At 38.8% G+C, this 13,107-nt stretch overlaps 1 protein-coding gene across 2 annotated transcripts in view; it reads right to left on the bottom strand.

Annotated features, from left to right (window-relative positions):
* LOC116051230 (SLIT-ROBO Rho GTPase-activating protein 3-like) overlaps positions 1 to 10,465 on the bottom strand; it is a 36,200-nt gene extending 25,735 nt beyond the window's left edge. Inside the window, exons 1-2 of one of the 2 annotated variants that reach the window (XM_031301475.2) lie at positions 9,963 to 10,465; positions 1,665 to 1,860 (exon numbers count right to left, since the gene is read on the bottom strand). In XM_031301475.2, the coding sequence (XP_031157335.1) occupies positions 1,665 to 1,860; positions 9,963 to 10,029 (263 nt within the window). In that variant the 5' untranslated portion in view covers positions 10,030 to 10,465. The remainder of the gene's footprint in view (positions 1 to 1,664; positions 1,861 to 9,962) is intronic. The other variant, XM_031301477.2, reaches the window with a different exon arrangement.
* Between the last annotated feature and the right edge of the window lie 2,642 nt (positions 10,466 to 13,107).

Raw genomic sequence — 13,107 nt, 5'->3', positions numbered from 1 at the left:
AACTGCTCATGGAAGACGACAGAAGGAGGTTTTCTACGCGACAGCCTACAATAACTACAACAATACCTGTTTCACAACAAGGTCTCTGCATCATACAAAAACATACTGCGTGTACTAACTACTGTAAAACATGTTGGATATACGTATATTGTCTTTTCAAAACAGGTACACAGCGTCATATTCTCTTATAATCATATTTTTTGCTGCATCTGTCTATTACAGGCAGTTTTGAAAATGTTCCTTGACAATCTCCTGCCAGCTGCTCTATTAGATCTGTCATCAGAAATGAAAATCTGAACAGATCCCAGATAAGAAAGAAGGGCACTAAGGTTTTGCAGTTGAAAAAAATTTTAATTGAAACAACAGACAGCGAGTGCAGAGCCAGACGACCACATGATATTATTAATGATAGAGACTTTGTCGGTCCATGTAGGCTTTGAGTGTGAATCTAGCCGTTGACAGACAAATATAATGATGACCATTTAATGTGACGGGGTAGAATCTGGGACAGCAGGGTGCAGAGAGAAGTCATGCAATGTGAGTCTCTTTCAGGGGTCTCCCTTTGAGGGAATGCTCCATTTATCAACGTCCCAGTGACGGGAGCTCTCTGCCACGATTACGCTTTATGTCCAATTGGCCAGAGAGACTGAAAGAGAGACGGAGAGACCTCTCCTGAATAAACTAACGTGTTTATTACGCATGCCTGACCCAGCCAGGTCACATGAAAGGGTGCGAAACTGCCTACGTATCAATTATAGCCCCTTTACTGTACGTTTGATTTCTTGCACTGCTAATTCAATACTGCTACACTGGGTATTAGAGAAGAGCAGATTCTTCAAGAAGATTGTAATTTGACAAATTCATCTTAACTCAACGCTGTCCATTTATTAGTTTTTTCAGGAGGTTTCAAGCACATTTGGCAGCCTTCATTGGTCTATTTCCAAGGTGAAGAGCAAACGTTTAGGCTTAAAATTGTCATTGAACAAACTCAAATGTATTCATATTAATTCTGATCATTCATTTCCTCTTTATTTGTGGCTACTAATTCAAATTAACCACATGGCCATGGGCAGCATATACAGTTAGAAAATGATCTGGAAGTCAGAGCCAGCTGCAGGCTGGTCAGAGCATCTTAGCAGCAATTCCTCAACATGCTGCAAGGTATGTTTGTTTCATGACCACAGATCTCCCGTACACAAACATTTCAAACATTTGAGGTCAATCTGAGTAAAATAGCCCACATTGTTGCTTTCTTCAGACTCCTAACTGAAGCTCTAATTTGTTTTCTCTGTCCATTGAGAAAATATTAGTATTTGGGTAGCAGTCCAGCATGACGTGTAAGAATGGAAATTAAATGACAGCCACATAGAAAAGACAGGGGGCTGGAGGAGGGGGAGTATATAAAGAGTCTGACCTAGTTGGGAGGAACACAGCAGCCTGAGGCCACACGCTTCCTTGGCCCTGGCTTTATTTCAGGTCATTTATTCTGCTCTTATCCCTTCTCTCCTTTTTCTTGCTTATCCCTCCTCTGCCTTCATCTCTCTTTTTCCATCTCTCTGTGCCGTGCCAGTGATCAGTATTAAATATGTAACAGTTGTTTATCAGTCAAACACATTGGATACAGACGTTCCAGTGCTTAGCAGACAGACAGTGGTGAGACTCACTTGAAGTGATGGTGCTCTCTCGAGGTGCGGATCTTGGCGGAGTAGCGCTCAGCCAGTTTGTCCAGGCCTCTGGAGTACTCCAGCTGGAGTTCAGCCTTTCGACGGAAGAACTCCTGCAGGTCCTGCAGCAGCTGCAGCCGGGACTCAGACTGCTGCTCCAGACAACGGAACTGCTCTACCAGCTGGTTACGGATCTCTGCATATCAAAAAGGGAGATACCACCTTCAGAATAAATAAAGCCTCTCAGGGGAAATTGGCTTACATGCTGGGCCTCACTTCTGCCTGCCAAACAGCACTGCAGGTCAAAATTGAACCCACATTCTTTTAGCAGTGGATATACAACTATGTGAGGATACAGTCAAGCACAGGCACTAATAAAATAACAAAGTCATCATAACTGGATTAAACGTGATGTCAAAGGGCATTTTTCCACTGTGTTTATGTGTGTGTGTTATATGTGCATGTAGCGGGATGGAGTGCGGGGGTGTCCAAATGCTGGGGTTGCACACGTGCATATGAGATGCATGTCTGATGATTGCAGCAGACAGCACGGAAAATATAAAATAGGTCAGCTTCTCGAAATGCATTGTGGTGAGCGATCCTTCAGAGGAGTTTGTCTTGAAAAAAAAACCAAATTGCGGACATTCTTTCGATTACAAGACTGCTTTGGTTTTCTGCTTGGAAACTATTCATAGTCTGAGAATGAAGAAAAAATATATTTCGAAAATATGGTTGATATGGCATTTACAAATATTATATATACAAATTATAAAACCATAAATCATATCAGAGCCTAGGGCTGAGTGATATATTTGATACACTATCGGGATATTCACGAGGACATTTTCCAAAGTCTTTTGTGTCACAATATTTCAAATGTACATTAAAAAAAATCAAATGGATGCTGAAAGCAATAAACTGATTCACTGCTATGCATTACAGAAGACCAAACTCTTCATATGTATAAAACAAAAACTTGAATAATTAATTTTGTTCAATCATCAATTTGGATAACAGAGCAATGACACCATAAGAACATACTGTATCATCAGGACATCATTTTGAGCTCACATCTGTGGATTATAGACAGACACACACACACACACACACACACACACACACACACACACACAATAAACAAAGCTTCACTCATACACTAGAAACAGTTGAGCAACATTGAGATGACTGAAGATTCCATTATGAAAGACTGTTTCAACCATGCACATGATTGCTGCACACTGAAAGAAACTCTGTAAAAAATGTATCAATGGAAAAGATGGCCCAGCAGAAGAAACGCCCCTTTATTCACTTCTAAATGCTCTTTCTGTATCTACAGTAAAGGATCTAAAAAATGCCTCCCCCATCATCTGCGATTGTGTGAGCGAAAATGTGAATGAAAGAGCGAGAGCGAGAAAGACAGAGTAAATATGTAGTCCCTTGCTGTTTGGAGATGTACCCCTCATGGTCCCCATAGTTGCCCAGTTGCCTAGTTACATGCCTCTGGAGGCATCTCAATGAGAGCAGGCCAGTTCCCTGTTCTGACAGTAGCAGCAGTCAGTCTGTTTAGCATAATGGCCAAGGACAAGGGCAACTTTTTCTGCTAAGAAATACTCAATTAACAGCCTGTGCTGATGAACGAGGAAGCAAACAAGTTTAATATAGAAAGAACAATGTACTCCTATGCTAAAATAGACCACTGAACAACACAATCTGTTGGCCTGTGTGACTTTAATCATTCTTAGTCATAAAGTGACAGTGTAAAAGAACAAGCGGACAATATTATGAGCAAATCTAATTTGATTTAACTGCATAATTTTATCAGCGAGACATCAAATAGACTCATGATATTTGCATTCGCTCTCCTGTGAGCATGTTATTTTTAGAACTTAAACTGTTACTAGGGACTGTGCAATACTGTGCTACATTCGATGAATGATTCAAGCCTTAGCAGAGTAATGCATAATTACGAAGAAGCTGGCGAGGAGTTCAAGTGAATAATATACGGACAAGTAAGCCTCAATGCTTAATGTAGCTTCTTCTCGGTCTTTTCATTGATGGAACAATAGTACAGATGTCTTTAAATGAAATACAGAGTTGTATGCTATACCAAGTTCTCCACTGCCTGGGAACAGTGTGCAGACAAAATTAATAAAATGTTCCACACCCCAAAGGCTTGTGGAAATGTCAAAAATAGGACTTTACCCATTTGTAATGTTGATTTTTCTCCTAACCCACATGGTTAACATCCTGGTGACTTTATCAAGCACTTTGAGCATACATTAATTGCAGAGTCTTGAAGCAGAGTAAAATGAAATGAATGCCTCTAGCTGCTTAATCTGGTTGTGATTGAGCATTAGGATATTGATGCAGTATGATACAGATCATATTGTATATAGAGACATGTTTTTGAATACATAAAACTAAAATCAAGCCACCCAAATACAGAATACTAAAACAATTTCTATATATATATATATATATATATATATATATATACACACACATACACATACTGTATAATACTAAAACATCGTTCACATCACCCATATCGTTTAGTCACGTCTCAAGGTTTATGTCTTAGAAAAGGAAAGTACCTGTCTGAGCTCAGCTTGTTGTGAAGCCTTGACCTCCTCTTTCCTCTACACATTCAAAACACAAACCACGTCCGCACACCAAGTTCAAACACAACATGTCTGTAGAGGCTACATGCCTCGATCTCTGACAGATAATATAATGAAAGGGGGGGGGGGGCTATTGGTCACTGTTTCATTGCAGGGTTACCAGTTGGGCTCCCGTACTGCTGCAACAGAGAGCACTAAATATCACATAGTGAGGAGTCCTTGTCACCACAGAAGCCTGCTCAAATTAGCCTAGCACAGCTATTGCAATGGCCAGCAGCAGTCTCCGGGGCTGTGTCTGCAGTTAGCCATGCGTGGCTAGTCACATGTGGCTTAACCCAGACTGACACGTTGACATAATTTGGGACAAATCAAGGCTGTGTTCTGTGAACACTCGTCTTCTGAATGCAGTAATCGCTATGGTTCTCTCTCTCTCTCTCTCTCTCTCTCTCTCTCTCTCTCTCTCTCTCTCTCTCTCTCTCTCTCTCTCTCTCTCTCTCTCTCTCCTCTCTCTCTCTCTCTCTCTCTCTCTCTCTCTCTCTCTCTCTCTCTCTCTCTCTCTCTCTCTCTCTCTCTCTCTCTCTCTCTCTCTCTCTCTCTCTCTCTCTCTCTCTCTCTCTCATGTATGTACATCATCTGTCATCACAGCAACAGTGTTACCAAGACACTGGAAACAAAGATATTGTTTCACTGCCATAACGCAACCCTGACATTTCAAGACAGTATCAGTCTAAGCATGCTTTCATTATGAATAATACACACAAAAGGGCTGTGTCTACATACTCCTCATGAAATGCATCTCTACAGTGAATATGGTGGCAGTAGGAGTGAGATGCTACTTTGTGACAGTCGGATTATCACCAATATTACAAATGTTGCAAATATGACATGCTTTTCTATTTCAATTCTTCGTATAATGTTTGAGGGAAAACTATCAATGTAAAGTCAATGTTACACAACGTTGCCACATGTCTTACACTAAACTAAATAGAATATACCCTATTAGAACAATTTGTGCATAAGACTAAAAAGGCTTGGCTCCAAACAGATCAAATGGCATTAAAGATAATGTGGCCTACAGCTAAAAGTACAGTATAATGTATGATGTATGATGAAGGGTATCCCCCTTTATCCCTATCCCCTTTCTTTTGGTTTCAGGATCTACAGCAAGCTTAAAGATACCTCAGGCTGGTCAACTACACTCCTTAGAAGGAAAATTATTAGTTGAACCCACACACTGTTAAAACAAACCTGTGATTTAGGAGGACAAATCATGTTTTGGTCACAAACAAGAAAAACACAATTTCAGCTTCTGACAATGACTAAATGATGACGTCGATCATGAAAATCACGATTAGTATCAGAGTGACTATTCAGTCATCAATGAATCAGCTATGACACGTGACAATAATCAAATACAGGCCCAGACCTGTAAAGCTCAAAACACACACCAGCACGCCAACAATCATAGTTAAAATGTGACTGAGACCCAGCAGTTTGCTGAAATGTGACATGTTAAAAAAAACACTGCAAGGTGCATTAGGTTTGTGCCTGATTGAACTGCAGTGCAGTTAGCAACTAAGCATTATTGGAGACCAGTGTCAGTGTCAGAGTAAAGCCCCCACAGCTCCAACCTGATCTAAGCCCAGTTTGCAAATGAGCTTAAGATGTCAGCTTAAAAGCTTTTCCTGAAACTGAGACGAGAGAAGTAGCTGTGATGACTCTCTCACAGTCCAAAACCTGGTGTACATTAGGGCTGCATGATATGAGGACAATATCTAATTGCGATTATTTTGACTGATATTGCGATTGCGATACGATTCACGATATTGGAGGGAATTATCATTTTTGTATCATTATTTTTATTTTCATTGAAAAATATTGAAATTTAAGTGTGATAGTGTGATTTTTGCGAGGATCTGTACCAAACTAAGTTTTTTTATTTAGTGTGTAGGATATAATTTGTAGGCTGTGACATCTCTGCAGCACCACAATACTTAATTCAGAATGGTTTGACACATTGTTTGCCTTTAACAAATATTGCGCCCCCCCCTGCGATTTGGATATTGCACTAATCCATACATTGGTTTATACTGATTTCGATGAAATTGCAAATAATTGTGCAGCCCTAGTGTGTATAGACCAGAGAAAGAGAAAGAGAGAGAGAGAGAGAGAGAGAGAGAGAAAGAGAGTGGAACAGTGACAGAGTGAAGGAGTCAAACAAATAAACAGACAAAGAGAATGACAGTGAGAAAGTAAACCACACCTCTGTCTGCAAAATGCTAATCATACCCTTCATTCCAGACACATGCTGACAAGGTTTGATCATTTCCACTCTATGTACAACAGGAGTAAGGTCTAAATTAGGTCTGTAAAAGGAGAGTTTGACTTTGGTGAAATATTTACAGATATTTGCACAGATAACTTAATGACTTTCATCAATATTAACATTGCCTTCATCACTGTTTCACCAATTTGTATGTGCTTTCATGGATTTGAAATATGATTAAACATTTTTTTGCTGGACAGAGATACTGTACAAACATATGGTGTTTTGTTTTTTATTTTTATATTGTTTAATGCGTATTTAGGTGTAATATTAAATTAATAAGAAGATCTTCATTTGGTTATTGTTAATTCCAGGTCAGGATATTTATGCAGGAATATGTTAATAACCACCAAATAAAAACTAAAAAGTAATGTAAAATATTTAATGTAAAAGTACAACATTTTGGGAACTAGCCTTTTCCATTTTCTTCTTGAGTTAGATGAGATTATTGATACCACTCTCATGTCTGTATGTTCAATATGAAGCTACAACCATGCAGCAGCCACTTAGCTTAGTTTAGCAAAAACACTGTAAACAGCTAGCCTGGTCCAAAGATAACAAAATCTGCCGACCAGCACCTCTTCAACTCATTAATTAACACATCATATCTTGTTTGTTCAGTCTGCACAAAAAACTGTGTGGAAACAACTAGTTTACTGTGTACTGAACTACCGGTATTTCTTCTTGACTTCAGAAAGTCACTGCACCGGCCAAGAAATAAGATAGCTGTAGCTGTTTTGCCCTACTTTCCTTTAATTACACTACAATTGTAGCGTTGTACAATAAGGTTGAACTTAAAATACAGTGTCCCCTTATTAGATTCTGCATGATCTATATTTTAATTGTAGCACATGAGCTACATGTCCACATGGCATGCAATCAATACAAATTCTTAGTCTTGCATTGCCAGACCTATCTTCACAGTGCTGTGGAGTAAGGTCTGGCTCCTCCACAAAAACATTCTAGAATAGGAAAAAAAAAAAATCTACTCTGAATTGTTTGCATTTCTTTATAAACCAATTACTATCGCCTTGGGCGGTGCTGAGTTCCGGATGCAGCAAAGGAGGCTCTGCAAAATAGTCTAAAGGAACTTGTTTTGGTGGAAAATTTGCACCCCGCAAAAGAAAACGGCACATAAAATATTAAATGTAGTTCACACAATACAGTAACGTGAGATATTTAATTAGCTGGATACATGGTAACATGTAATTTGCTCTTACCAGTGTATCGCAGTGTGTACTTTGTTCATATTAGAAATCCTTGCCAATCAGTCCCTAAACTTCCCAGTTAGATAGTAAATGTTGTAAACATATTCTTTGTAACTCTTTACAATCATTCGCCGAAAGAACCAAGCAGGCTTGCCTTATTGCACAATTCAAATTTCCATCAAAACTTTTTTATTTTTAGTGTGTAACATTAGCTTGTTGGTTTTGAGGTTTTTCTTGTTTTCCATAGCAAAGGGATTTTGACACACTGATAGCAGCAGGGGAAGAGCAAAGCAGGCTTGTCAACTTCCATTGAACCAAACTAATACAAACTATGCTAACTCTGCTACAGTATAGACCGCACCTGGAATGTGGACCAGGTTGACGAACACCTTGAGATGGCAATATCCAATATAGCAGTCTTTTAGGGCCGGAGCCCAAAATGCGTTGCAGACCCGTTGCCAATCAGCAGAGTAAAGTGCATAGCAATGCTATGATATGTGAATTAATTTTCGTAATTAAAATAGAAGAAAATGTGTTAAAGCTCTCTGGCTGAGGTAACGTTGAGTGTGACTTTCTGTGATTCCCTCACTCTCAACCGCATGCATGATATCGAAATGAAAAATACAAGTATGAGTTTATAAGCGTTGGCTTCACCAAAGCCATTCGAAAATGCAGAGGAAAGGCTTTAATGTGTTTTATGTGGAGAGGTGCATTGCAATACATTTCATATGTATTTATAATTCATGGTTTTTGTTTTCTTTATCAGTATTTTATAAATGTAGATGTCATGGCAATTCATGTTTTTTTGTAGGTTTTGGTCCTGGGGAGACACTAAATATCGCTTTCGGGTCTCAGACTAAAGAAGTTTGGGACCCCCTGCTATGTGAAGTATTAGGCCCCAATACACACCATGAGTTCACAGTGGAAGTTTCAATTGGTGTTTTCCCTGCCAAAGTCAACTTTGTTGTTTAGGTGTTTTAGAGTACTGCAATCCTGTTGGGTGATTTTGAACCAAAGGGTCTGAGCAGAGGCTGTTATTGCACCCTGTTATTGTTATGTTATTGTATAAGAATAATCTGAGTGGGCTGAGTCTGTTTTATACAGAAATAATTAGCTTAATCACAGACAAAAGTTATTACAGTCCATTAAACACTAGGATTAATATGTATAGCAGTGAGTTATCCTTGTTTAAAATTGTAACTTATTCTAAAAGAATAAAATGATGCATAACAATGAGGAAAACCACAACTGTGAGAGGGTGATGCAAAAAAAGTGTTTAAATTCACACTGCCTGATGTCCCAAAAAAGGCTGAGGGGACAACCCACCTATATGCACATCACGCACTGTCTGTTCCAATACAGCACTGTTCCTGACTCTTTTCTCTCTCTGGGTGGTTCATCCAGTCACATATTTAGCAGCAGACAGTAAAATCCTTTCATGGTTCATAATTCATACAGAAAGCATACATTATTTATGGACTTTCTGAACTGTTTGCTGTGTGATCTTCTCAAGCATTCCCTTTCCCTTCTGATACTATAGGCTACACATTGTCCTGGAGTGTCAGGGAAATTCTCATGTCTCACCATACTGTCTTTCAAAAGGACATAGGTTACCACAATGTCTTGTAGGCCTATATTTCAACCTACATTTCTAGGAAGAAGTTGTAAAGAATGTACCCAGATGTCTCCAAGTATTCTGTATGACTACCTGAGGTGCATGACCTCCAGTCTACTGGAAAAATTGTCCAAGGTGAATTGGTGCATTCCCTTGAAGGGTGTGCAGCATCAGTTTCACATAAATACCAGCTGCACTTTGAAACCATCAAGCTCCCATAGCTTACATGGCCACACATGCAGGGCTTGGCATGCTAATAAGCACAATCATCTTCAGAAACCAGGTTCAGCCAAATTACATCTTAATTATTGTCTAACTGGATTCAAGTAGCCTAATAGTCGTATCATGACGTGAATGTATGAGCCATTTTCCAAAGATATATATGTTCAAAAGCATCTACAACTATGTAATCTGTCCCGCCCCACAGCACGGCACACTGAAAGCCATACCCTACAGTTTGTGGTAAAGTTACGCAATAGTGCCTTGTCACCCAGACTAACAATACGATCAGGCCTGCATGTTACCAACCTTTCACTTGGGTCTCATATTCAGCAATAATCTCTTTGTCCTTCTTGACTTTCGCATGAGATGACATTTTGGGGAGAACGGATTGTGCAATCCTCGAGCAGGAATCAGCGTCTCGGTTGCCACAATGCAGCGTTTGCCTGCGGTCTGCACTCCTCTCCAGATAGTTAAACAACAATCAGATGCGTATCATCGCTTGCATGACACAACTTCAGAGATGAAACGCACACAGGCTCTGCGATGTTGTTGCGCTGCGTTCTAGGCGACGTCGAACCTAAAAGCGCATAATGATCTCCGACCACTCCTCTTCACCAGTACTCTTCAATGAATCGGGAAACAGTTCACGTTTGATGTACATTTCATAAAAGCCAGGAGTAAACTCCGAAAGGAACGGCTATGGCAGCCTCGGCGATAATAGCACCGAGCTCCTTCTGCACTCCTGCAACTGTCCAGTCTGCCTTTTTTCTCTCCCTCTCTCTGCAAGTTCAATGCTGCTGCAGAAAAGGCTGAATGGATGTGAAAGTCAATCTGAGACTCCTCCCCCAACCCCCTCCCTTCTTCACCACTTTTCTTCTCTTGGATGATTTAAGATTTGAGTGAACTGATATGAAAACCTTCGCCAATTACATAGCCTATCATACCGTTACTCAGTTGAAGAAATATAGCCTAAATAGTGTGTTGGTGATCAGGATTTGATAGCTCTGTTTCCAGGACATCAACTGTAACATGAAGCTGATTGCAGAAGGATTAGATGTCCAACAATTTCAGCCATTTTTCTTATTAGAATTCAAATGCTTGGCTTATGTTAATAAACTGTACATCCGGTCATCCACAATATAGTTTTGTGACATAGAACATAAGACTGTTAGAAAGTGGATGGAATACTGGCATCTTTATACTGCAATGCAAATAAAAACAATACATGCATTATTGTATTTTTTTTAAGATGTGTTACTGGAACCCTCATCATTTGAAGAAAATTAGGAGGATACCATATAATTATGAAAAACGATAAGTTTGTCTCATAATTATAAGTAGGCTAATGATAGGCTAGTGATTGGGACCTATGTACTTGAAGATTGTAGGAGCAGTTCAGTTTCAAAATGTGTTACAACTAACCATACAGTGAGGGCATCTGAAGATTACTTTCTCAATCATTATTCGTTTTGTCTATAAAAAGTAATACAAAAATGCTGTTATAATTTCCCACAGCCCGGGGTGACGACTTCAGATGTCTTGTTTGACCAGATTTTCAGTTTACTCTCATGCTGGAGTCAGCAAATGTTTGGCATTGTTGCTTAAGAAATGACTAAAACAATTAATTGATTATTAAAATAGTTGCAGACTATATTTTCTTTCGATCGACTACTCAACTAATCAATGCATCTCTGGATAAAACTCTGACCAAGAACCACTAAAGATCAGCCTTCAACAGGGCCAATGTTGAGCTGTAAGCTCATCACAGTATTCCTGATATTACTGTATAGCCTGCTGTGTACATCAGTTTCATATTACTATCACAAAATCATTGTTGGGGATTCTTCTCAGGTGTGAACGAGACAGCTAACTGACATAACAGAAACTTATTTCTGAGTGGAAGAAACTGAGGTGTTACAAATCTGAAGCCATTCTCCACCCCACAGCTGCAACACTTTGACAAAGCTGATGGATCATCTCCCCAGAGAAAGTCAGAATGGCTCAATGGACAATGTGTCACTGCCCTACTCTTTCCCTCTCAGTGCTCTTCACTGCAGCACAGTTTTCTGACAAATGCTGTCAAATAACTTTCTGTGGCTTCTCAAGTGCAACTGTGTGCTATGTCTTCGATTTTACAACTATCCAACATGTAGTTTTGCCTCAAAGCAACTGATGTATAGGACAGGGATAATTGAGCACTCTTGTTTTGAGACTGCAATTTGAATTGTTTCAAGAAATCCCCCTTTGCACCCAATTATCAGGAAGTCTGTGGGCTACTGTCAGCCTGTGACAACTGTTAAAGCTGGAAGAGAGCCCAGGAGAAATCTGCAGGAGAACCGTTCAGTTGTCACAATCCAATCTCCACTCATTTCCTGAGCAAATGTTACTCACCAATCATTGGCCTCAGAGTAAGCCTGATAGAAGTTGGGGTGGGTTTGAAAAATAATGTGAAAAAGCTGTTTCTAACTAGGCCGTGGAAACTTTACCGGCATCCACTTATAGGCCTTTACAGGAGGAATGATCATCACATGGTCCACCTTAAAAAAAGATCAGTTTCTTGCAGGAAGCTAATAAAGATTCCTACAACTCTTTAAAATGTAAGAATTACAGCAGTCTTTTAGTGGAGTTATTCAGGATCATGCCTAACGTTCACCATGCAATTTTTAAGAATAATTTAAGAATAGATGACTTTACACTGAGTTATGTGTTAACACTTTAATCATTAACCAAATTATAATGTTTAATGAGGGCTAATGTTTTATATAACCTAATTTACAGAGAGATACAGTAAGTAAAATTGCAAATTATAAATACAATAGTATACTTGTTATAGATAATTCTTCATATTTGCAGTGTTTAAAAGCAACTGAGATATAGAGAGAAATAGAGCTTGAGACTATGTGGTATGCAGGTTAAAAAGGTAAAAAAGGTCAAAAATAAATAAATATATATATATATACATGTACATATACTGTATATTTCTGAGAGTTACATCAGTGATATTGTCATTGAGGTAACTTCAATGAAAGTTCACTGTAAAAGATTTGAATGTAAATGTACAGTAAATATAGGCCTACTGGCTACCATTTGAATTCATTTCACAGCACACAGTAAATTAGCAGCACATAGTAAATTATAGTAAAATGATAATATAGTAGAATTACAGTATTAAGTAATGCAACTCAATCCAGTAATTAACCGTAGATTTACACTTAAAATAGTATCATAAAATACTGTAAATTTCATTTTTTCTTAAATGTGATGTTTTAATCTGTTAACCCATCCCAAACCTAAAACATAATGAAAAAAAGTAAATTCAAATAAATACAAAACAAACAAACAAATTGTACACATCTTGTTGCAGTTTAATCAACAGTGGTGGAATGTAACTAAGTACTGTTCTCATGTTCAAATTAGTTACTTGTACTTTACTTGAGTATTTCCATTTTTA

This window comes from Sander lucioperca, chromosome 6, assembly GCF_008315115.2.
Source record: "Sander lucioperca isolate FBNREF2018 chromosome 6, SLUC_FBN_1.2, whole genome shotgun sequence".
NCBI lineage: Eukaryota > Metazoa > Chordata > Actinopteri > Perciformes > Percidae > Sander > Sander lucioperca.
The sequence above is the reverse complement of the archived record's forward strand: the minus strand, read 5'-3'. Positions and strand labels throughout refer to the sequence as shown.